The following is a 25,575-nucleotide window of genomic DNA, read 5'->3' as shown; positions in this document are numbered from 1 at the left end:
CCGGGGATTTAGCTCAGTGGTGCTGCCACCTGCCTCACAAGCGCAACGTCCCAAGTTTGATTCCCAGTACCAAAAAAAAAAAAAAAAAAGATATATTATGTAAAGGTAAAAATTCCCAATGATGAATGTCATTATATTATATATCTAAAATGTACCAATAAAATTAATTTTAAAAAATTTTTTTAAACTGCCAAAAAAAATTCTCTGCTCTAATTTCTCTGACTTCCCCTTCTGCTAGATCTCTCACTCTGTTCTGCCTTCCTCATCTGTTTTTAAGGACTCAGGCAATTACATTGGGTTCATCCAGATAATAATCTCCCTATTTTAAATTCAGCAATCTTAATTATATTCACAGAGTCCCTTTTACCACATGACAGCTTATCCACATGTATAACACCCAGTTTCTGGGAGCAATGACAAAATTCTGCTTCCCACAAGGGTTTACCATATGCCAACCATTATTCTTGGCTTTTGGGAAACTTCACTAGACAAAATGCCCTGCTTTTGGGGAATGCAACTTTAATCCAAGATATAAAATCATCCAAGAGGGCCGGGGATTTAGCTCAGTGGTTCCACCACCTGCCTCACAAGCTCAAGGACCCAAGTTCGATCCCTGATACCAAAATAAATAAATAAATAAAATAAAATCATCCAAGACCTTCAGCCATATATACTCTCTCATAGTTTAGATTTCCATCAGTTAGTTGTTAATTATATATATTTTTTCCACTGACCAGGGAGGCCCAAGAATTTGTGGAGAAGTATGAAGGAGCCCTAGGAAAGGGGAAAGGCAAGCGACTCTACGCCTACAGGATGCTGATGGCTAAGGTGTGTGATGCAGAGATGACACACCTGTTGGGAGGGCCTGCTCAGCCAGGGAATGTGGGGGACCCCTGCAAGTACCTACCCCCGTCTCACCATTTGTGTCAATTTCCCCTAGAATCCTGTTATGCCTTGTGTTTAGATGTCCCCCACCCGCACCCCAAAGCCTCATGCTTTTTCAGAGGTGGCTGAATCTAGAGTGTATAATTGATTCATGGTGGGGCTAGACCTGAGGGCACTAGGATTCAGAGGGTGAATGCTACCCACCCTAAGTAGTCTGAATAAAATAAAAGGGGCAAAAAGACGCTGTTAAGGCCCTTTGTTGCTTTTGCTGTCTTCCCACCATGAACTGTTGCCCCTCTGCCACCCTACCTGGGAGCCAGCCCATTATGGACTCTATGAACCATAAGCCAAATAATTCCCTTCCCCATTTACTTTGGGTGTTGGGTATTTTGTCTCAGCAATGAGAGAAAAGTAATTAACACAAATCTGGAAGGTGAGATCCAATAGACCATTCCAGTTCCTCCAGGAAAATATGGTATCCTGCCAATTATTTTATACTTATCTGTGGGGGCTTCAATATTTGTGAGATTTGTTTCCTCTCCCTTCAATAAACACAGAATTAATGATGTTAAAACCACTGGTATTTTATTTTCCAAACTCCAAGTAAGGACACATTGATTTGGTGGAGTCCCAGAAGGGATAGAGCATAATTGGGGTCATATGGATGATAAACTGTGATGTCCCCAGAGGGGAGAACATCTCTGCTTCTGATTCAGGCAAGGATAATTTTCTATGACTGGATATTTACTGTGGGACTTATTAAAATAACCTTCCTTTGGGATATTGAAATGGTATCAAAGTATCCACTGATTTGAAAAACTAACATTGTCATTCACTTAGTTCTTATATAGTCTGCCTCAAGGCTTTTATTCTGAATGATTTGATGATTACCTTAGTGTCTCTCTCATTTATTTGTTTATTTATTTATTTATAGCCTCTGGTAGCCACATTCTACTCTCAGCTTCTATGAGATCAACTTTTAATTTTTATTTATTTATTTTTTGCATTTCTAGTGATTGAACCCTGGGATCACATGAATGCTAAGCAAGCTCTATCACTGAGCTACACCCTCAGCTGAGATAATTTGGGGGGGGGATGTTGAGACAGGGTCTTACTATGTAGTCCAGGCTGGCCTTGAACTAACTATGTAGCCCAGGCTGGCCTCAAACTCCAGACAATCCTCCTGCCTCAGCCTCCCGAGCACTGGAATCACAGGTGTGTGCCACATCACCCAGCTGAGATAGATTTTTTGTATTCTACATATTTGCTTGAAAATTTTAACCCTTGATTTAATTTGGTGAAGCTTCTTGTCTATATAACATTTAGTTTTGCATCTAAAAATACCATATATTTCTTATTTTAGGTCCTTCCACAAAGTTTGTCATTTTCTTTATTTAAATCTTTTCTATGTTTTAATTTTACTTCTCCATAGCTTATAACCTAGTTACTTTTGTGAATGGAATCATTTTTCATTAATTTAATAACTAGTTGTTGGTTGTATGTAGAAAGGTACAGATTTGTGCATTAATTTTATATCTAGTTCTCTCTCTCTGTGTGTATGTGTGTCTGTGTGTACACATGCACTGAGGATCAAACCTTGTACTCACATGTGCTAGGCAAGTACTCTATCACTGATCTACATCCCCAGACTTTTGCACTTATTAATTCTAATTATTCTAATCAGTTTCATCTGAATATGTATGTTAAAGAGGTTTTGTCAGCTTCTTGTAAATGTGTTGTATTGTTCTTACCCTAAACAGTGGGTTAGTAATTCTAGAACAATTTCAATTGACAATAGTGACCACAGGTTGCTTTGTCTTTTCATCATTTTAATAAGAACAACTTCAGTGTTTCATATTAAGTTTACAAGAGCTGTCAGCTTTGAGTATATTTTCTCATAATAAGAAATTAGGCTTTAGTTATAGTTAATAAGAGCTACATTTTGTTGGAAATAGGTATTAGGTTTTATTAAACATCTTTCCCTTTCTGCTACCAAACTTCCTTTTATTTCTGGGATTACCTCTGTTGTAGCACATTATTTTTAATTTCATAGACACACTTGGTATACTATTTTTCTTATGGTTTTTACATAAATTTTCTTTTTTTGTTGTTGTTGTTTTTTTTTTTTGGTACCAGGGATCGAACTCAGGTCCTTGCGCTTGCATGGCAGGCAGTGGAACCACTGAGCTAAGTTCCCAGCCCCATAAATTTTCATAAGGTTGATCTAAATTTTGTGTATGTATATGTGCACAGGAGTTCATGGATGCCATCTTGGCAGATTTTTACTACTAGGGGTGTACTTGATTTATAATATTAAATGGAGAACATTATTTTCTCCTTATGCTGTACATTTATGGAGCATGAATATTCATTTTTTTGCAAGTTCCATCTTTAGAGAATACTTTAATAATGTTTTTATGTGATCCTTCTTTAATGAGGTATTCAAGCTTCAACTTTTGAGGGCCCATCTTGATAATTCATATTCTTCTCTAAATTTGATTATTTCATTTCTTATGTATTTATAGATAGAGGCATATGGCATTGCAGTAATTTTATAATTAGTCTGTATATCTGTTTGATTTAAATCTTTTATTTTTAAAATTACTTTTCTTCTTTTCCAGGTATAAATGCCTGACAATGACATTTTATTAATTTTTACTAGAAGGTACCACTGAACAATTGTACACTCAGATTTTGTTTTCCAACTGAGGAATGTGGTCTTCAATGATATCTTTTTCTTCCCTAGTTTTTTTTTTTTTCTGCAACAAATATCTTCCTAAGCTTATCTTAGATCTGTGTGCTTTGGATTTCAACAGAACAGAATTCCCAAAGTGGTACAGCTAGCCCCTAAGCATGCATATTTTCAATTTCAATACACATCTCCAGATTATTTTTCCAATTTGTAGCAGCTCATACACAAATGAACAAAGTCTGAGAATGACTTATCCTCTTTAGTTGTGTATGTTGCTGTCTTTTAAGCTGTGTGCTGAACTAAATACATTTTACTCTTCCTTTAAACTGCATTCACTGTTCTTTTCATTGTGGTAAGAACATCCAACTTGAGATCTACCTTCTTCATAAATTTTCCAATACACAATACAGTATTGTTAAGTATAGGCACAACGGTTAGATTTCTAAATGCACATATCTTTGATAAATGAAGCTGTTCATTCATGTTTCTGCCAAGTACTTCTAGCTCCCCCCTTAGGAAGAGGATCATCGCCCATTGTCTGGTCTCCATATTTACCTTCCTTTGCTGTTTTCAATTCTTTGCTTTCTAAATTTCAGCAATTTCAGAAATTCTCAGTACCACTGAATCCATTTTCCCATGTCAATTGTAGCCTTTATTATGTCAAATGTTTCTTTTCATTCTATTTCTGAATTCTTTGCTTCCTATAATCCTTCTACACTTCATCTATATTATCTTTAAAATTGCAAATTGTCATCCTTTACTTTAGAAGCCAGGTTTTTTACTTCCTACTGAGAATGCTGAACTGCATCCTAGATTTTATATATCCTGAGAAATATTTTCCACAAATTTCCTTGTTTTGCAGTACTGTTTCCCAGGTTTCCCTGAGTGTTTTCATTTTAGTCACCCAGACGACATGTATTCTGCCTGGATCCTGTTTGACCACTACTGGAAACCTTTTTTATTATATTTACTTGCAGAGCAAGATGACATGATCTAGAACCAGGCCAGCAGCTCCCATCTCATGTAGCCCAGAGGAAGAAACTCTGCATCTTTGGCCCTTACTCAGCCCAATTTTCTGGCTCTCTAAACCAATAAAGGATAAGAGCTTCACTGCACATCTTCTTCCCAGCCTTTCTCTGACTCTGCCCCAGAGCCTCATTTTCAGTCCAGGATGCCCACAGCCTTGAGAGACTGTCAGGTGGTTTCCAAGGCTCTGCCCCCACTGACCTCACTTGGCTATGTTCATTATTCCCACTAGTCCTCAGCTTTGCAACCCTATATTTTATACTGATTTTATCAGCACCCAGACAAGAGATCCATGTCTCGGGGGAGGACTCATATTAATAAAGCTTATGAGACAGATACATAAGACCAGCTACTAGATTATTAATTTACAAGGAGAAATTACTAATGCAAGAGCTGAAAAATGCGAAGTCCACAGTAGCAGTGCCTTTTATTTTTCATAGTCAAGTTAGTCACATGGGCACCTATACCTTCACCCAAATTCCAAGCTTCCATTTACAATGAAATTCACTACCATAGAAAACAAGATACACATAGCCCAGGTGATCAGCAAGTACTCTCTTTATAGGCAAACCTGTGTAGGAAACCAGATAAACCAAAGATTATTTTTGAGCACAGAATCAGAATTAGACAAAGGGGATGAAGCCACTGGGCTGGAGCAGCCAGAGTCTATCATCTGCCTTTCTGCACATCCTTTCAGATATCTGCCCTTATTATCATCTACACTGTTGCTTATGGGATTCTCTTTTCTTTCACATTTGCGATTATCCATGTCTTCTGACAAGTGGTTTTCTTTTTTCCATAGTAATCATTCATTCACCATATAGCAAAACCCTGCCTAGAAAATCAGGTTTGGAAGCCTGTCTCATTCCTTCACACAAACCTTTCATCCTTTAGGGACTTTACAAGAGAAAATCTTCATGAATAATCTTTAGGAGACCTTTTAAAAATGGAAAATATTTTGAAGAGATTAGAAAGGAAACAATGTATGCTTACTTTCAAATAATACAATTACCTGAAAATTTCCTGAGAATAATTCTTTTTTTGTTTGTTTGTTTGTTTTGTACCAGGGATCGAACTTGGGTCCTTGTGCTTGTGCAGCAGGCGGCGAAACCACTGAGCTAAATCCCCAGGATCCTGAGAATAATTCTTTAAAATAAATAAAAATAAAAATAGAAAACGACCTTAGAATCTGCTGTCTACAACTTCTTTGCCTGCTATTTTCCATGAGTCTCTTTTAAAATTTCAAATGGATTTATTTCCAAGAGGTGGGATGAGTGGAGAGCAAACCTTGGGAGAATTGACAAAACAACACTTAGCCATCAGACAGACAGCTACTCTGGTTTCTAGTTGACACAGACTCTAGGTGTTGAGTTGGAGACAAACCCATGTGTGTTGGCCATCTTTCCATCACTATAACAAATACTTGAGTTAATCTACTTATTAAGAGAAAAATTATTTTGGCTTACAGTTTTGGAGGTTCCAATCCATGAACAGTTAGCCTCATTGCTTTGGGCCTGTGGAGAGGCAGCACATCATGGGATCACATAGAGAAAAATCATTCACCTCATGGCTGAGATGCAAAAAAAGATGTGAAGAGGAAGGGGCTGGTCCCACTATCTTCTTTGAGGGCACACCTTAATGACCAGAAGCCCTCCCACTGGGCCCTAATTCTTAACAGTTCCACCACCTCCCAAAAGTAGCACTCTGGAGAACAAGCCCTTAGTATATGGGTCTTTAAGGGATGGTCCAGATCCAAACCCTAGCACCGTTAGTGGGGAAACAATGCCTTCCTAACTCCTTCCAAAAAAGCAAGGCTATTGTTACCCCAGGAGAATGAGCAGCCAGGAGTTGAGAACCCTGTACCAGTTCCACCAGCTTCACAGTTTAGTATAAATTCCTATTTGGGATAGGTACTTGGCTGTCAAATGTGAGTATTAGAGCTGTAAAATATCTTTTTCTCTTGAAGTTAGTTTTGTTTTAAGATGAAAAAAGTTGTATCAGAGGTTGCTAACCCAATTCAATCCCCCAAACCAGAAATTGTACACAGAATTTCTAAATTCATGTATAAACTTTTCAAATTTGAGACTTTATCAGCATGGTAGAGAAAAGCAAAGTGTTGCTGTTGTCCTGGCTTCTCTCTCACTCCCTCCACACGTAACTTTGGGAAAGCAAAGGGTGGAACATTCACTTCAGGCAGCCTGGGCTCAGGATCTCAGGAGACAGGGACTCCAAGATGACAAGCCCCACCCGTATGTCAACCTCATGTTGACATGGCAATGGCACCATATCTTACCACATGCCACTTTGTGCTCCAAGTCAACGGATTAATAACTGAGAGGTTTTCCTGTTTTATTTCAGAAATGGGTCAAGTTTAAGAGAGATTTTGATAATTTTAAGACTCAGTGTATTCCTTGGGAAATGAAGATCAAGGACATTGAAAGTAAGTACTTTGGTGTCACTGTTTTCAGTAGGTTTCCTGAAGAGTCTTCCAAGGGCCTGGATTGTGTTCTTGACCTTATGATTAGGTTATTTCATAGATTCTGTTATATTAGGAGGAAGAAGAGAAGAACGAGGAGGAGAAGAAGGAGGGAGTGAGATGGAGGAGGAGAGAGAAGGGGGAAGAAGGAGAGGGGTTTGTGATTAGTAGGATCAAGACTTAAATTATCTGGTTGTGGCGACTTAGGCAGGTTGGTTAGCCCCACAGAGATTAGGGTTATTTATCTGGAAAAAGAAAATGGAGATTAGGATATTTGTTCCTCAGACTAAAGTGAAAATTTAGTTGCTCAGAAACATAAAGTCCTCAACAGTGTCAATTTCTTCCATCTGCACACGTAAATCTGCCATCTTTTCTCTCTCCAGGTCACTTTGGTTCTTCAGTGGCATCATATTTCATCTTTCTTCGATGGATGTATGGAGTTAACTTGGTCCTTTTTGGCTTAATATTTGGTCTAGTCATAATTCCAGAGGTAAAAATAAAATTTAAAAGCACCTTTCTATTTCTTTGGTTAGTGTTGAGGCTTATCAAGGCCACCACCTTCATTTGTATTATCCAAATGCTCTCTGTTTTCCAAAACATTAGATATTCATTTTAAATTTTATACTCATATCAATTATGCAGATGGCTCAGTACAGAGAATGGAACTAAAATACTTATGTTTCTATTTAACAAATGGATACCACATTTTCTTACCTTTCATTTTACCTTAAGATCCCTGGAGAATTAATATCTCCATGGGAAACAGACAAAACTAAACAATAAATGAGTAAAATATAAGGAAAAGCAAAGGAATGGTTATCATAAAATACTACATCTTGGTTGCATCTCAGCTGGAAGAGAAGTATGATTCTGGGGGCACTTACCCAGAGTGTCCTAAAGTCCTGGTGACTTTCTGTTTCTTAAGCTAGACTGTGGGTACACAGTAGTTAATTTTCTTTTCATTATGATCAACTGTCCATGAGTGTTATATATGCTACTTTATGTGCAACATATTTCCCAATAGGAATATAAATTAAAAACAAAAGAAACAGGAAAATAACCTAAGATGATAAGCCAAAAAATTTAAAAACCAAAAATAATGATATATTAAATGGTAAAATACTAATGCCTTTGCTACAAAATTTATGAGCAGGAGGGCAGGGAAGGGGGAAGTAAAAGTGATCAAAATGCAATATGTACATGTATCAATTCCCCCAAATGAGTGTAATTATTACATACTGCAAACATATGCTAATAAATGTCCTTTAAATGTCATTAACTAAAAAAAATTACATGCAATATGTCCTTACCCTCACTACTTTTCAATATTATTTTGAAATTTCTATCAATAAGTGAGGAAAATTAAATATCTTTTGCATTTTATACAAAAAGCAATATTATTTTAGTTTGCAGGTGATATGATTGAAGACCCACACATGCAAAAAAAAATCCAGTTATTCTATCAAAATCTAGTTGGTTGTATTTTTTATAGTGCTGGGGATCAAACACAGTTTTGTGCATGATATACAAGCACTTTACCACTGAGGTACATTTCCAGCCCCTAAACTAAGACTCACTTTAAATAGATGAATAGCAGAAATTCTCCATATTCTTAACATTGTTTAAAATAGAATTCAAAATTTTTATATTCATAGTGGCAATAAACATATAAAATAACCAGTAAAAATTTAACAAACCAGAAGACTTCTGTGAGAAACACTATAAAGTTCATATTACAGAACAAAAATAGGACAATAAATGGAAGGATACATCCTTGGAAAAAGAAACTTAATGTCATAGAAAAGTCAATCTATCCTCAATCAATATGTAAACTCCATCTGATTCTGATTTTTTGCATATTATGCATGTGAATAAGGGCCTAGGTATAAGGATATTGACCAAATTATGTACACATGCAGAACTAGAAATACTCTAATATCCAACAATAGAGAGTTGTTAAATATGCAAATAATACACAAGTGATTAGATATTTTTTAAAGTCATTTTATTTTGGGAAATATCTTATGACTTAAGGAATTGGTTGTAATATAATATATTAAGCTAAATAACTAGACTAAAATATATACAGAAGTCAGAAGTAACTGAAACAAAATCTATACCTATCTAGCAGTTATTATCTTTGGGTTGTAGAAGTGATACATAATTAAAATGCTTTTCTATGCTTTTTCACATTTTCTACAAATGAGTGTGTGTTACTTTTAAAATCAGGAAAGAGATTAATGTTATTTAAAGAAAATGGAAGGTCCCATTCTGAGAGGGGAGATCTTTAACCCAGTACCTGCTTGTCTGTACGTGTCCTTGTTTCCTCCAATTATACTTGTGTCTTTCTGTCCCTGCTCAAGGTACTGATGGGTGTGCCCTATGGAAGCATTCCCAGAAAGACTGTGCCTCGGGCTGAGGAAGAAAAAGCCATGGACTTTTCTGTCCTTTGGGATTTTGAGGTACTATGGCCAACAGGCCAGTGCGCTTCCACCTTGTGATTCTCAGGCCTAAAGATAGAATGGAAATACTGCATGTAATTATTAAAAAACCAGTGCTTTAATCAGACAGAATCTCAGCATTATGCAAAATGCTTTCCCTGGCCCTTCTACTTCTGCTTAGATGGATGCCCTCATTTTACCAGGATTACTGTCTGAACCCTCTGCCTCTTCTTCTTGTCCAAGCGTGGCTCATACTATTTCTGTTGCCAAAGTGAATTTTCCAAAATGCAAATCTGGCCCTGCACTCTCCTACACTGACACTGTTCAAACACTGAGATAGAAACCCTAGGTAGAATGGAAGTGTCTGATGCCCAGCTGCTCTCAGCTCACAAACCCAAAACATTTGGATCTGCTATCCCACAGGGCTACATCAAGTATTCTGCTCTCTTCTATGGCTACTACAACAACCAGAGGACCATTGGGTGGCTGAGGTACAGGCTGCCCATGGCTTACTTTATGGTGGGGATCAGCGTGTTTGGCTACAGTCTGATGATTGTCATTAGATCGTAAGTATGACATCTTATTGGGCCAGGGATTTAGCTCAGTGGTTCCAGAGCCTGCCTCACAAACACAAGGCCCCAAGTTTGATCCCTAGTACCAAAAAAAAAAAAAAAAGTTGCAGACATCTTGTTTACAAATTTTGACTTTTCTTCACACAAATAATTCACTTCCCTGGCTCCTCTATGCCTACTTACCTTCTTATGGAGCAGTTAGAGAGAAAATAAGGAAATAAATACACAAAGCAAATGTGAGTTATAATGTTAGACATAAACAGGGCTATGTGCAAAGTTCTGGAAGATAAGATAAAAATTTATTTAGATGAGGCGGAGAACTGCCAGCCATGCTGAAAGTCTAAGGTGCAAAATTTTAGACAAAAACCATGTACAAAGGCCCAGAGGCAGTAAATGTCCTAGTATATTCCCAAAACTGTCAAAAGATCAGTATTGCTTGAGAGGGAGCATAGTAGCTAATGAGGTAAGGGTGTAGGTTTGTAAGGCCTGTGTGCTTTTCTGTAGAGCTCAGGTTCCTCAGAAAAACTACTTTATAACTCTAGAATGCATGTTAGAACCAAGCCTGGCACCTATAAAGATATAAGCAATAAGCCTATGTGGCTGATTAACCATGGTAGCGTCTCTGGCCCCAGTTTACCTATCTCTATCCTCAGAAATGGCATTTGTGCCTCTTAATTCATATTTTTTGAAGACAAAGTTTGGCTCAGCCCATGAATTGCCTTCACAGGAGTCCCAGAACACCATCAGCCAGGGCCACAGTGGTGGGGAAGGGAGAAACAGTCTCCTGTACAAACCTGACCCAGAGCCCACTCACTTTTTCATAGGACCATAAGGAGTCATTTTCCTCAGGAGGGAATGGGTAGCTGGCCCTCCATAACTGGAATAGAACATTCTTGGGCTGGGTGAGGGTCCCAGAGAAGGATTGTCTCAGTAGAAAGTGCTGCTGCTGACAAGATGTCGGCCAGCACTCTAAAGTGACTGTGAGGTGATATCTGGCAACCCAGTTCTATCAAACCAAAGAGAAAAAACAAGGATACAAACTTGATTTTGCTTCTAACCCTCATGTTTTTACTTGTTTGCCTGATTTTATCCCAGGGCTAAGATAAGTAGGGATATGGAATGTTTCTGTGATGAACCAGAAAAGCTAAATCCTGTGGAACATAAAATTCAAATGCATAAGATAGAATTAGGATGGCACACAAACACCACATGGCATTTGATAGAGCCCCTGCTTAGAATTCTGTGGTTCCCACAGGGCTGAATTCCAGGGAGCACTGAGAGGCTGAGTGAAGACAAATAGGATGAGGTGGTGGGAACAAGGAAGGCCCAAGAGACTTTCAGCCAGGCTTGCTTAAGAAAAAGGATGTAGTACCTGATTACAGAACCAATATCCTAAGAGGTTACTGGGTTTTATATCAGACAAAAGCATATGCTATATCCAAGAAAAGAGATGACTTAGAAGGGCATATTTCTCTTTAAGAAAAGCCCCCCAGAAGTTTTCAAACTGCATTGGCAGGTGAGTGAAGCCACAGGAAATCAAGCACAAGACCAAACATGATCAAGTGTGCTGTATCCTACAGATGCTTTATTATCCAACTGACACTATGTGTGCTTGCAGGGGACTCTGAATTTGGGGGGGGGGGGGTAGGGGCTCTGGCTGTCATCATAGTTGTCTTGCCTCCAGTCCCTGGCTGGCTTGTTTCCTTTTGGATGTCTGCTACCTGTTTGTCTGCTACCTCTGCTCAAGCCTGACTCAGGTCAAGGTTCCCTTGTGTGACATAGCAGGCATAACAACAGTGATATGTGCCCTCCAGGATGGCCAGCAATACCCAGGGGAGCACAAGCGAGGGAGAGAGTGATAACTTCACATTCAGCTTCAAGATGTTCACCAGCTGGGACTACTTGATTGGGAATTCAGAAACAGCAGACAACAAATACGCCTCCATCACCACCAGTTTCAAGGTAGTCCCTGCAGAGCAGTTCTCACTTTCTGGGAGATCTCTGGGTCCCTCTGATCACTGGGAAACTTCTCCTAGGAAATGAGACCCCCAAAATAATCTGTGGCAAGAGCTTTACCAGAAGACAAGCCCAGCTCTCAAGCCTTCTAGAAAGACTGGTCCTGGTGATACCCATCTGTTTCTTACATGGCACAAAATCCTGAAGACTGCAATCTGGTCCTGCCTGATTCCTCATGAAATTGTTTTCTGTTAGAGGAAATGGAATTTAAGGCAACACTTGTTAATCTTTTCTGCATGCTAGAATCACCTGAGGAACTTTTAAAACCTCTTGCCCCCACCCAAGATTCTGATGTAATTGGCCTGGGGAGGGGTCCTGGCATTTTTTAAAAACTCCCCAAATGACCCCAATACCTAAGAAGAGTTGAAACCTTGGTTTAAGGATGTGAGAGTTAACGAATCAACACTATGTTTCAGTGCCAGGGATGTAGCTCAGCATTGTACCAGCTGCATGGGAAGTGCGAGGCTGAGTTTGCTTCCTGGTATGAAGAAAGAAAGAAGGAAAGAAGGAAAGAAAGAAAGAAAGAGAGAGAGAAAGAAAAAAGAGAGAGAGAAAGAGAAAGAAAGGGAGAGAGAGAAAGGGAGAAAGAGAGAAAAGAAGGAAGAAAGTGATAGAGAAAAGAAAGAAAGCAATAAAGAGAAAAGAAAGAGAAAGGCATGACACTTTCTTATAATTTCTTATAATCCACACATAAGTATCCCTTTAATTTGTTCACAAAAGAAAATGGAGGTGAGCTACAGAGCTATTCATACAAATCAGACAGTAAGCAAATGAATAAAGATGGAAGCTGTTGCACTGGCACACTGCATATCGAGTGTTTCCTTTGTGACTGTAAAAACCACTCCAAGTTTTTTCTGGTTCACTATTTCTTCTGTCTGATCTATCAGATCTTTTCCCCCAAGGCCTAGCAGAGGTCACATTATGTGAGCTAACATAGCTTAACTACCTGATGAGTTAGTTAAACTAACTTGAATCTGAGCACAGTACAGTAACTAATAATTGGTCGGAAAGGTGTCCTCCCAAGTACTTTAGTGCTCTGCCATTTACTATTTGTGTCTTCATAGAGAGCTACCAATGCATGACACAAGGATAATAAGCAAAAATCAATTGTATTTTGTATACTAGCAGAAAACAATTAGAAATAATTTTAAAAATATATTTACAATAGTATCAAAAGTATTAAATTCCTGGGAATAAATTTAGCATGCCCCCCCAAAAAATGTATGAGACCACTGCACTAAAAAAGTTCATAACAGGGCTGAAAGAAATTAAGAAACTCTAAATAAACAAAGAGATATACCATGCTCATGGATTAGGAGTTGACAGACCATGGCCCTTGGCCAAATCTAGCTGGCTGCATGCTTTTGTAAGTAAAATTATATTGAAACAAAGCCACACCCATTTATTTACACATTGTCTATGGCTGTTTTCATGTAATAATGGCATACATAGTTAAGTAGTCGTGAAAGAAACCATAGGCTTACAAGCCAAAATATTTACGATCTAGATTTTTATAGGAAAGTTTTGCTGAACCCTAGATTGGAGGACTTAGCATTGTTAAGATTCAATTTGATTCTGCCTTATTAACTTCAAGCAATTCTAGACAGTTACTGAAATCTCCCTGGGCCTTAGTATCTGTAATGTGGGTAGTAAAGGTAACTACTCTATTGATTTGCTGTTAGAACTAGGAGGGATAATGAATGGAAAGTGTTTAGAACCATGTTTGGCACATAGTGAGTATTCAATAAATCTTACCCATAATGTACCAAAATAACAAAAACAACAAAATATTTTTTCTTAAAAAAATAAAAGCTAATTCTCCATAGTTACAAAATATTATATCACCTCCTCTTTACTATTTATTTTTGGAAATACAGAAATTAGTATTTTCTAGGATCCAAAAACCATGTTTTCTGTTGGTTCCTGGCCTGACATTATTACTTCTCATTTTTACATACAAAGGAATCAATAGTGGATGAACAAGAGAGTAACAAAGAAGAAAATATCCACCTGACAAGATTTCTTCGTATCTTGGCCAACTTTCTCATCATCTGCTGTTTGTGTGGGAGTGGGTACCTCATTTACTTTGTGGTGAAGAGATCCCAGGAGTTTTCCAAAATGCAGAATGTCAGCTGGTATGAAAGGAACGAGGTAAGAAGGGCATCTCTGATGAAGTGAAGGTTGAGGGCAGATACTATGCCACTCAGCATATTTACTGAATGTCTGGATTATTGGACTTTTTTGCTTGTTTTTTTATTTTGTGTGTGTGTGTGTGTGTGTGTGTGTGTGTGTGTTTCTTGTGGGACTGGAGATTAAAACGAGGGCCTCCACACTGAGCTATATTCCCAGCTCTTTTCATTCTTTATTTTGAGACAAGGTCTCACTCATTAAGTTGCCCACAGGGGACTTGAGTTTATGATCCTCCTGCCTTAGCCTCCCAGAGTGCTGAGATTTCAGATGTGCACCACTATGTTCAGCTAGGACTTGGTTTTTCGTTTGTTTGTTTATTTGCTTGCTTGCTTGTTTTTGAGGTTGTGTCTCATTTTGTAGTTCAGGCTGGCCCCTGAACTCACTATGTAGCCCAGGCTACCCTCAAACTTTCAGCAATCCTCCTGCCTCAGCCTCCAAGTGCTGGGATTACAGGCCTGCGCCACCATGCCCATTTTAGAACTTGTTTTTAAAAGTGAAATCACATCAGTTTTAGTCAAGTAGCATGAACATCTTGAACAAAGACCCATTTGTTCTAGGGGTTAGCATTTGTAACTAGGTAAAGATAGATTGTAATTAGCATGTCAGTCAACTGGATATTCTAGTTCTTCTAACACCAGTTATTTAAAAGAAGATCCCGGGCCAGGGATTTAGCTCAGTGGTTTCGCTGCCTGCTGCGAAAGCTCAAGGACCCGAGTTCCATCCCCGGTACCAAAAAAAAAAGATGATCCCTTCCTCACAGCTCTGCAGTGCTATACATTATAAATCACATATGGGTGTGATTCTGGCAATTCCATTGCTCTATTTCTGTGTTTTTTATGCTAATAACACACTGATATTCTATGGCTTTCTAGTATAACTTGATATCTGGTAGAGTGAGTTCTGTCATGGAGAGCCACAATAAAAGACATTAAAGTTACCGTGATTATATTGAATTCATAAATCTCTTTTGGGAATTTGACATCTGTGGTAGTGTAAGAAACAGGGAAGGGGGACGTTACTAGAACCTCTGCAGTGAGTCCTAGTCTCCTTCGAGCCAGGGCAGCACAAGGCGAATTAACTTATTATGCAGGAAAGGTAGAAAAATGAGACTTGGAGAAGAAGCTGAGCTTTGGGCCTGATCAGTGCTGCTCTGGGTGGCAAAGACAAAAGACGGGAAGCTTGCAGCACCTTTTATTCAGTACATCGGGAGAAACAAATGTAACAAATGAAAATGCAGGGAGTTCAGTACCTCACACTGGGATAAGCAAGGTGTAACAAAAGACTGGGGGCGGGGAAAATCCAAGAACAATGAGGAACTATGCAGATGAGAATTTGGTTCCTCCCAGGATGTCTCCGGCTGATGTAATTTTGTCCTGGAGAATCACAGCCTCACCAGATCATTGAGGTCTCAGTTGTGACTGGAGGCCAAAATATAATTATGTCTCAGAATGCCATAGCTGGGCTGTAGGCAGGAGAACTAGGCCTAACCAAATGATTTTTCCCTAAAATTATGTAGCATTGCTCCCAACATGGTAGTTTACAAAAATAGCTACAAACAGTCCTTTGCAATATAGTTTTATAGCTATGCTCAGGAAGAGATGCCTCCAGGCCCCCTTTACTGGAAGCCAGCATCTTAGTCTGCAGCAAAATACTGTAACAAAATACCACAGTTAGGGTGGCTTAAGTAACAGGAATTTATTTTCTCACAGTTCTTGATGCTGGAAGTCCAAAGTTAAGCAGTTGACAAGTTTGGTTTTTCCCAAGGCTCCTTTCCTTGACTTATAGATGGCTACTGCTCTCACTATGTCCTTGCACGGCCCTTTCTCTGTTCACGTGCATCCCTGACATCTCTCCATCTTCTTGGATGTCAAGCCTGTCATCACCATTTTACACATGAAGAAGCAAGAAACTAAGAGAAGTTATGTAACTTTTGCTAAGTTACAAAGCCAACAAGTGGTAGAGTTGAGATACAGATCCAAAGAGCTGGCTGCAAAAGCTACATACACTTTTAAACAAACTCCTACCTTCCACTGTCAGTTTCTTTCTGTGATCTCAGTTTTGTCTTTACTACTCTTGAGATAAGGGCTACCATGGAGACTCCTATCTAGTGCAGAACCCTACAGAACTCCAAGCTCTGCCTCATATGTTAACTCACTTGCTCATTCAAGAAATTTTGCTACTTTCATCAATACTAATAGCAACATTCATGACAACAACCACGAGCAGAGTAGTTGTGATGTGCAAGCATATGCCAAGTTCTCAGGACATGTTGATGTCTTGACCAGGGTAATACAGCAAGTTGAAGAAACCCTAGGACAGTGATGGCAAGCCTTTTGGAGCTTTCAATGATACAAACAGCCCACTGTGGCCCGTGTGCCATAGACCTGCCACCACTGCCCTAGGACATCCTCAGAGGCAGAGGAAGGGACAGTAGAGAGATGGAGGTGGATGGCCATGGGGACAAAGGATGGTGGCCAAACATAAGAGAGACAAAACAAGTAAACTAGGGTTTTCTGATTTCTCAGGTAGAGATTGTGATGTCCCTGCTTGGGATGTTTTGTCCCCCTCTCTTTGAAACCATCGCTGCACTGGAGAATTATCACCCTCGAATTGGACTGAAGTGGCAGCTGGGGCGCATCTTCGCACTCTTCCTAGGGAACCTCTACACATTTCTGTTGGCTCTAATGGATGATGTCCATCTCAAGGTAAAAACTACAAACTCCCAGTTCCTGGTGTCCACCATATTCCCTTTTTAAATATAATGTAATCATGCATAATTCATGTTAATTAAATAAATGATGAAAGTTTAGAAAAGTAAAGAAAAATATCCCTAGAATATTAATCACAAGTGTTGACATTTTGCTAAAGTTCTTTACTATCTTTTTATTAGGATATCTTTTCTCACCTCATATACATGTCATTTAGTACCCTTCATATTTTATCTGTAGCCTTTCCCATATTGTTTTATCACTGCCGTAAGTGACTAACAGCCAAGTAACTATCCAGTGAGGTGGTAGTCATAGTTGACTTAACCACTCATCCGTGCTCACCAGTTATGGAACTCTCACTAGCCTTTGTAGGAAAGACCCAAGGACTTCAGCCTATCCTTTCCTGGATAGATGCAAAGCTTGGGGAGGGCATTTTGGAAAGACTCTGTCAAGGGCAGGGAGAGCAGTGGCTACATGGAAGAACTGTAACATGTGCTAATTTTAGTTGTTCCTGTGAAAACAGATGGACCCTCCCTGACTCTCTAACATTACATCCCCATCTTTGATTCTAGCTTTCTAATGAAGCAACGATAAAGAACATCACTCACTGGACTCTGTTTAACTATTACAATTCCTCGGGTTGGAATGAGAGTGTCCCCCGGCCACCCCTACACCCTGCAGATGTGCCCCGCGGTTCTTGCTGGGAGACAGCTGTGGGCATTGTAAGTAGTTATGCTCTCTGAAAAGGTGACCTGATCCCTGCTCTCCATTCTTTGTTGTTCCTTCCTTAATATTTCCATATGTGGAATAACCCCGAAAACTCATCAACATTTCATGTGGCAAATATTTCTCAATCGTTTTAGAGAGGAAAAAGTGAAGAAATCAGACCCTCTGAACTCCGAGAACTCTAAATCCATCTGCTGTCTTAAAAATTATGATGGGGTCTGATAGATCTTTACAATTTTTCAAAAAAATAATAAATTTTCTCTACCCTATAAGAGCAGAGAAACCTTCATTCTTCTGCTGTTGGTTTTTCTGTTATGTGCTTGTATTTCATTTTCTCTCTATATTAAGGAAAAATTCAATTAGTAGGAGATGGAGAACACCAGCTGTCATACTCAGTGATTAATGGTCGCATTCAGTCTTAGTGGGGACATCAGGTGTGGTGGTGCACACCTATATTCCCAGCACTTGGGAGGCTGAGGCAAAAGAATTGCTGCAAGTTCAACCCAGCCTGTGCTACATAGTGAGTTCAAGGCCAGCCTGAACTAAATAGTGAGACCCTGTCTCAAGACAAAAAAAAAACCTTTAGATTTCAGTTATAATTATGATACATTGGACACTGTCAACATACCAAGCAATTTGCATATATAATCACTAAGCTTCCCAATATCCCTTCAAGAGTAGTATAATTACCAAGTTAAAGAGGCTCAAAAAAAAAAGAGGCTCAGATTATTCCAAAGCTATACAATTAGTAATTCACAGAGCTAGGGCTTAAGCATGTTCCAAAGCCTGAGGTCCTTCCTCTGCACCACCACTCTGCCATGAAGGATTGGGTCATAGAGATGGATTCAGGTGAGTAGAGGAGAGTTTGTGTGGCTACAGTGAACAATGTCAAACTCTGACCTCTCCCTTCTTTCCATCTTCCTCCTTGCAGGAATTCATGAGGCTGACTGTGTCCGACATGCTGGTAACATACATCACCATCCTGCTAGGGGACTTCCTACGGGCTTGTTTTGTCCGGTTCATGAATTACTGCTGGTGCTGGGATCTGGAGGCTGGATTTGTAGGTTACTGTTTCATAGACATCCTGTAGAAGGGTGGCTCCACCATCCTCTCTAATACTTACAGTCAGATGCATTCTTGAGCATTTTGTTTCTCTCAATGTTTAATGCAAGGCAGCTCTGTGAATTGGTGTGGTGTTTAATCTTTACTTCCTTTAAGGATCCTCATTGCCTTTGATAGCGGTAACTCTGTGTTTTCACCAGTGTGACCTTATATGGGAAGTGGAGGCACTCAGCCTTGGGAAAATGTGGACCACACACTGCAGTGCTGAGCACTGGTGGAGAAATGTCTGAGTAGCATCAACTCTCATTAGGAAGATTGAAGTCCTAGGTCTCTTCCATACCCCTCCACTGACCCACCCACTAATCCTGGTGTTGGGGAGGGAACCACTCCTTTAACTGAGCTTTTGGTGAGAGGTTCCATACCTTGGTTACCTATGTAGCCTGCATTCAGGTCTACAGCAGAGTGCCAGTCCCAGGTAAGGGTACAAGTACATATTTTTTTCTTTTAGTCCATCACTAGTTTTAAACAAACTTAGTAAATTCCTCAGAAGCGAGGAAAATTTCCTAATCTGGTTGGAGAATGAGAATGAAAAAACGTCATGCCCAAAGATGATGACATCTTTGATAGGAAGATATAATTGCTAAGATGTCCTCATATTGATTTTTTTTTTTTGGTACCGGGGATCAAACTCAGGACCTCGTGCTTGTGAGACAGGTGTGGTGCCACTGAGCTAAATCCCTGGCCCCTCATAGTGATTTTTAAGTTCAACAAAATTCCAAAGTTATATTAAAGTTTATTCAAAAAATAAGCATGTGGAGCCAGGTGCAGCAGTACATACTTATAATTCCAGATACTCTGGGGAGGCTGAGACAGGAGGATTGAAGATTTGAGGGAGCTCAGGCAATTTAGCAAGACTCTATCTCAAAATAAAATGGCAAAAAGTGGTAGGGTGTTGCTCAGTGGTAGAGTGCTTTCCTAGCTTGCATGACAACATGGGTTCAATCCCCAGGATCGACAGGAAAAAGAAAAGCATATGGGAATATCTAGGAAAATCTCTTAAAAAGAAGAATAAAAGAAAATAAGTCTACCATTATATTGAAATATATTATGAAGTTATAATAACTAAAACTGAAAAACTTATCAATGGAACAGAATAGAAAGTCCAAAAATAAATACAATTTACATAGTATAAAGGGAGCCCATCTATATGATAAAGGAAACCTTTAAAATCAGTGGGAAAAAGAGGGATTACGTAAAAATGAGCTAGTGGTGGGGAGGAGACTATATTCCTCACTCATTTCACCTACATAAATTATAGGTGAATCAAAATTTTAAACATTAAAAAAATAATAAATTTCTAAAAGAAAGCACATATCAACTTGCAATCTTAAGGGTAAGGAAGATTTTCCTAAGCCAGACACAAAACTCAGTAGCTAAGTTTTTTCCAAAATTAAAATTTAATTTCCTAAAATCTAACCTTGGAGATTTGGATTGCACATCTTTCCTCCTTTGAACCATGCTCTCCTGACCTTTCTATCTCCTTCCTACCCTGTCATTCCTCATCCTCTCATTCTTGTGTCCCTGAATCTCCATTTCCAGAAGAAAACTGTGAAGTAGATGTAAGCATCCTTCACGGGGACCCCTAGCTCCTCAGTGCTAACAAATGTTACTTGTGTTTTTCCAAATATTTGATGAACTACCAAAACTCCAAAAATTAGTCAGGTTGAAAATTGAAGTCAGCTCTTTCCTTTCTTTTTTTTTTTAAGCTATCTTTCCATTTTATTCCTTAGTTTTATTATTTATTAGATTTACTCCTTGATAATAATTTCAAGGAAAATCTCTAATTAAAGCATTGATAAAATGTTCTCTTAGGGGCTAAGTTCCTCCCAAGAACACAGCAGCATTTGCAGGCCATAAAAGATGAAAACTATCACAATTTTTTTTTAGACAGTCTCATGTTGTAGTTCAGGCTTGCCTTGAACACACTATGTAGCCCAGGATGGCCTTGAATTTGAGGTAGTCTTCCTGACTCAGCCTCCCTAGTGCTGGTATTACAGGCAAGTGCCATCACACCCAACCCCAATTTTTTTTATAACTGAAAAAAGTTCCAGCTTTGAGAATTTCAAAACTTTTCTTTAAAAGTTGAAAACATTTTAAGAACAGAATTCTGAACTTAAAATTTCTCTCTGGCTACCACAGCAGGGTCTTTGTGAGGGAGTAGCCCTGGCTTGGCCACCTGGTGGGTGATAGGGCCTCGCTGATATTGGCTAATCTGTTCCCTTCCTTTCTCTTTCTCTAGCCATCATACGCTGAGTTTGATATTAGTGGAAATGTGCTGGGTTTGATCTTCAACCAAGGCATGATCTGGTGAGTTATCCATTTCATCTGAAGATTACCTAATTTAGGAGTCAAAAAAATTAGAATCCCAGGCCTTGCCCCTCAACTCATCCTGCCCCACTGTGCTCCCTTCTTTCACATGAAAAATAGAGGGTAGATCTAGACGAGAGGTAGGTGTTGGGCTCACGAATGTGCTACCATGAGTGTAGAGGTGGAGAGAGTGGAGAGGGAGGGAGAGAAAGGGAATAAAAAGGAAGGAGAGGTAGAGAAAGGAGCGAAGAAGGAAGAAAGAAAAATAAAAGGACAGAAGGAAGGCAGGAGGAGAAAGAAAGGAGCAGGGAAGAAAGAGGGAAAGAGAGGAGAGAGGGAGAAAAAAAGAGAGAAGGAAGGAAGAAAATGAACTAAAGAACTTTCTGCTCTGGCAAGACAGTAGGAGGAGACTACAAAACTTAGCCAAAGATTTTCAAAATGCCAAGGGCTCCCTGCAGGTCTCTGTTGGAAAACAATGGAGACCATGGAGAAATAGGCCGCCACATCATGTGATTTGCTGACACCTACTAGGATGGAAGTAGTAAAATTCTGACCAGAGCCCAAATTTGCAATGCTGAATGTCTCCCTTTCCTAAAGACTATGACTCCCTCCCTCTCCTAAAGGTGACAAAAGGCCCCTGCCCTTGAGATGTGCAGGGAAAGCAGTTTCACCTCAAACCCCTAATCCTTCCATCTCATTTCCTTCTATCCTCCTTCCTTCATCTTTCCTGCTACTAGGCCAACTGAGTATCCGGTTTCTGCCCTTCCAGGATGGGCTCCTTCTATGCTCCAGGACTGGTGGGCATTAACGTCCTGCGCCTGCTGACCTCCATGTACTTCCAGTGCTGGGCAGTGATGAGCAGCAACGTCCCCCATGAACGCGTGTTCAAAGCCTCCAGATCCAACAACTTCTACATGGCCCTGTTGCTGCTGGTCCTCTTCCTCAGCCTCCTACCAGTGGCCTATACCATCATGTCCCTCCCACCCTCCTTTGACTGCGGCCCATTCAGGTGCAGAGTCATGGTTGTTCGAAAGCAGCTCCCCTCCTGAGGCAGTCTGCTCACAAGGCCTGGGTCAAAATTCAGGTTCTGGTTTCATGTCAGCTTGAAAAAGGCCAGAAAGCTTTGGGCAAATCATCAGCACTTTTCAAGAGAGTTTTCTGCCAGAGTAGAAATGTTCTATGTCTGTGCTGCTCAGTATGGTAGCCACCATCTATCCATGGTTGCTGAGTGCTTGGAATGAGGAACTGGGAAGCTGAATTTTATTTAATTGCAATTAATTTTAATTAAAATAGCCACATGTGGCTAGTGTCTACATATTGGATAGTGCAGTTGTAGTCTTTCAACATTGGGTAATCTGGGATTACTTTACCATAGGATGTGTGGCAGGAAATATTCTGAAGATGAAATGACTATAAACTCACAAGTGCCGTCCAATGTGACATAGTTGCAGCTGAGACCCTTGCCTGGGCCCCCACCCTTTGCAGAGCACTGGCCAGCACTGTGGGTTCAGGGTATAAGTTGAAGTAGTTTAGGAATCTGGATAGTGTATTAAAAGATCAATAGTAAGAAGGTAGATTGAGAAATAATGTGCATCTTTCCAAGTGAGTGACCCTCTGAAAACAAAGTCCTCTAGTACTCTACAAAAAGGGGTTCTGGATTTAGAGCAATATGGAATATTGTCCCTTTTATCTGCCATCTTTTCACCTGATGCACTCTCCTCAGGAATCATGAAATAAGACCACAAGTGTAAGCCATTGCCCCCATCCTCACTAAATACCTCTCCCTGCCCATAAGGGGGGCGAGGCAGGTGAGTGGGACCCTGAACTGCATTTGTACAGCCCTCAGAGCAAGTGTTTCCTCAAAATGTGCACCACAAGGCCTTACCCACCTTACTCTAGTGCCAGCCCTGCCTATCAGTGTGAAGAGTCACACATGGGGAAATGCTGGTTGGGGGTGCTCCTCAGTTTATAAGGGACTAGTCTAGATAAAGCCCTGTGGTTGGTGAAGTCCAGAAGATGAATTCACAGGAGTTGCAGCACAGCATGATCTGATCAAACAGGGGATCAGAGAGGAGGAAGGGAGTGTCAGTCTAGAGTGAAGGCAAGTGAACTGTAGAGAGTTGGAGATGCCAAGCTGAAGGGAGAACCACATGGGAGAAGCTTCAGTTGGCTTGTTCCTGGGTGCAAATGCCAGAACTCTTTTCCTCAGTCTTCCACCTATGTTCAGGGCATTGCCATGAGCAGACAGACCTGTGCCATTCCTGACTCTGCATTCTTTTGCTTCATCTGCCACCTTAAAAGGCCTTGACACCCTACACCCAGATCAGAGGGAAGGACCTGAAATGCAACTCAGGGGAAGCATAGCTGCCAGCTGCCACCTCCTTCCTGTCATTCATCTAATCAAAACCCACCAACACCTGGAGCATTCTTCTCTCAAATATTTCCACAGCTGTTATTTACTTGCTCCAGGTTTCTACTAAAAGGTGACCCACTCTCTCAGTGAGGCCTTTCCTAGAGCTCCTAACTGAACTGTCTCTCTCACACACACACACACAAACACACACACACACACACACACACACCTGTTTCTGCTTATTATAATAGCTCCTCATTGCCCGTAACATGACTTTTTTTGCTTATTTTATATATTGTCTTCTCCTCCACCAGGACATAAGCTCCATGAGGACATGGTTTTTGCTTCCTTTCTCACTTCTTTATGCCCAGTGTCTGGAAAAGAACATTTAGTTTGTGGTCAATGCTCAAACTAGACCTTAGAGAAATTCAGTCATATGAAGGGGAGGACTTAGGGTTTGGGGAAAATCAAATGCCTGCAGGGCCAGCCGAGCAACAAAAATGAATGAGGTAGGCAGTACTGCATGGCATATGGTTAGAAACAGGGCTTGGTAAACTATAGCCTATGGGCCAAATCAGACTACCATTTATTCTTGTACATAGTTTTACTGGAACACAACCACATCTGTTTACTTACATGTAATCTATGGCTGCTCTCTCATTGAACTGAGTAGTTGAGCAAAGGACCATATGGCCCACAAAGCCTAAGATTTTTATTATGTTGCCCTTTATAGAAAAAAAAAATTGCCAACCCCTTTATTTATTTTTTTCTGGTACCAGGATCAAGCTCAGGACCTTGCGCTTGTGAGACAGGCACGGGCCAAGCCCTTAATTTAGAGAATAGACTATAGCCAGCTCTGTTGCTTACCAGCTGGGTGATCTGAGAAAGTTACTTAGCTCTCTGCACTTTAGGTTCATTGTCTCTAAGATGAAAATGCTGGTGGCATTTATCTCATGGGGTGGTTTTGAGGACTTAGTGTGTTACTGTTTGTAAAGCACTTAGAGGAGTGTACAGGACCATCATAAGGCATATCTGGGAATTTTGCTAAGCCTGAGTTCTACCCAAGTTGGGGGCAGTTAGTGCTACAGACAGTTGTTTCCATCAGGAGCATGGGTCCACTCTTACCAGACCTTCCAGATAATCACAGAAATCAGGGCACTTCTTTGAAAATACTCTGATATTTTTATTATAGCCACTAATTTGAATTTTAAAACTAACTGTACTATCCCACAGAAAAGAAACCTGTGGACATGGAGTCCACATTGGCCAACATTTTACCTGTTTCCTCCAGATAGAGTCTACAGGTATTCGGGTGTGTGTGTCTTCAAGTATGCAGACCCACCATGTCTGGTCTAAGTCACAGTAAGATAGGTGCTTGACCATGGCCTTAAGTTTTCCTCTAATCAGTGAGCCAAGAACTAGCTAGACACTTGAAGCCAGTTTAGAGAAGTTCTTTATAACATTCAGTTCACACAGGCATGCAGATCACTTTTATATGAGTGGTAGCAATGAGCTACATGTCTACAGTAATACCTTCAGTTCATGAATGCTGCAGTTTGCAAACAATTCAGTTCACAAACAGAAGCATTGGGCAAAATTTTTTCCATTCACAAACTCTGTATCTGGTGATGGGTGATGAATACAACTGAGGCCATCTTCCCTGCATGAACACTAACGCAGCCATCTTTCCTAGAATCATGAAATAAATTAAGTTTGTGAACTGAGGTGCCACTGTATTTCGAATTCCTTACTCACTAATCCACTCATTTTTGATAAAAAGAGAAAGAGCAATACCAGGCAACATGGAATATAGAGAAGGACTATAGATTTCAGTCACTCTATAACTCACAGGGGAAAAGCTGCAGATTATAGCTGATGATATATCTTCAAACTCATTTCAGTTTGTGTCTGTGACCCAAATATTTTTATTTTTTGCTTCTAAGAGAGATGGGGAATAGTTTTGGTTTACTTTACCTTCTTTCTCTGAATTTGTAGAAGTTCTACCAACAACCCTCTAAATTGGCCAGGAGAAGGAAAGAAAAGAGGAAGAAAGGTACTAAG

The 25,575-nt window shown here is 39.9% G+C and overlaps 1 protein-coding gene across 1 annotated transcript in view; it reads left to right on the top strand.

The window, feature by feature from the left end:
• The window catches only part of Tmc2 (transmembrane channel like 2), a 64,834-nt gene that overhangs the window by 22,711 nt on the left and 16,548 nt on the right, over nucleotides 1-25,575 (top strand). Inside the window, exons 4-15 of the mRNA XM_004841156.3 lie at nucleotides 738-828; nucleotides 6,962-7,043; nucleotides 7,463-7,569; nucleotides 9,443-9,541; nucleotides 9,944-10,086; nucleotides 11,907-12,054; nucleotides 14,071-14,259; nucleotides 16,824-17,003; nucleotides 17,579-17,728; nucleotides 18,664-18,792; nucleotides 21,094-21,161; nucleotides 21,931-22,170. Of these exons, the coding sequence (XP_004841213.1) occupies nucleotides 738-828; nucleotides 6,962-7,043; nucleotides 7,463-7,569; nucleotides 9,443-9,541; nucleotides 9,944-10,086; nucleotides 11,907-12,054; nucleotides 14,071-14,259; nucleotides 16,824-17,003; nucleotides 17,579-17,728; nucleotides 18,664-18,792; nucleotides 21,094-21,161; nucleotides 21,931-22,170 (1,626 nt within the window). The remainder of the gene's footprint in view (nucleotides 1-737; nucleotides 829-6,961; nucleotides 7,044-7,462; nucleotides 7,570-9,442; nucleotides 9,542-9,943; nucleotides 10,087-11,906; nucleotides 12,055-14,070; nucleotides 14,260-16,823; nucleotides 17,004-17,578; nucleotides 17,729-18,663; nucleotides 18,793-21,093; nucleotides 21,162-21,930; nucleotides 22,171-25,575) is intronic.

The sequence above is a fragment of the Heterocephalus glaber genome, unplaced genomic scaffold (assembly GCF_053883595.1).
Source record: "Heterocephalus glaber isolate CG9 unplaced genomic scaffold, H.glaber_assembly_v1.0 deba00001532, whole genome shotgun sequence".
Classification (NCBI taxonomy): Eukaryota; Metazoa; Chordata; class Mammalia; order Rodentia; family Bathyergidae; genus Heterocephalus; species Heterocephalus glaber.
This window is presented reverse-complemented; position numbering and strand designations above follow the sequence as displayed.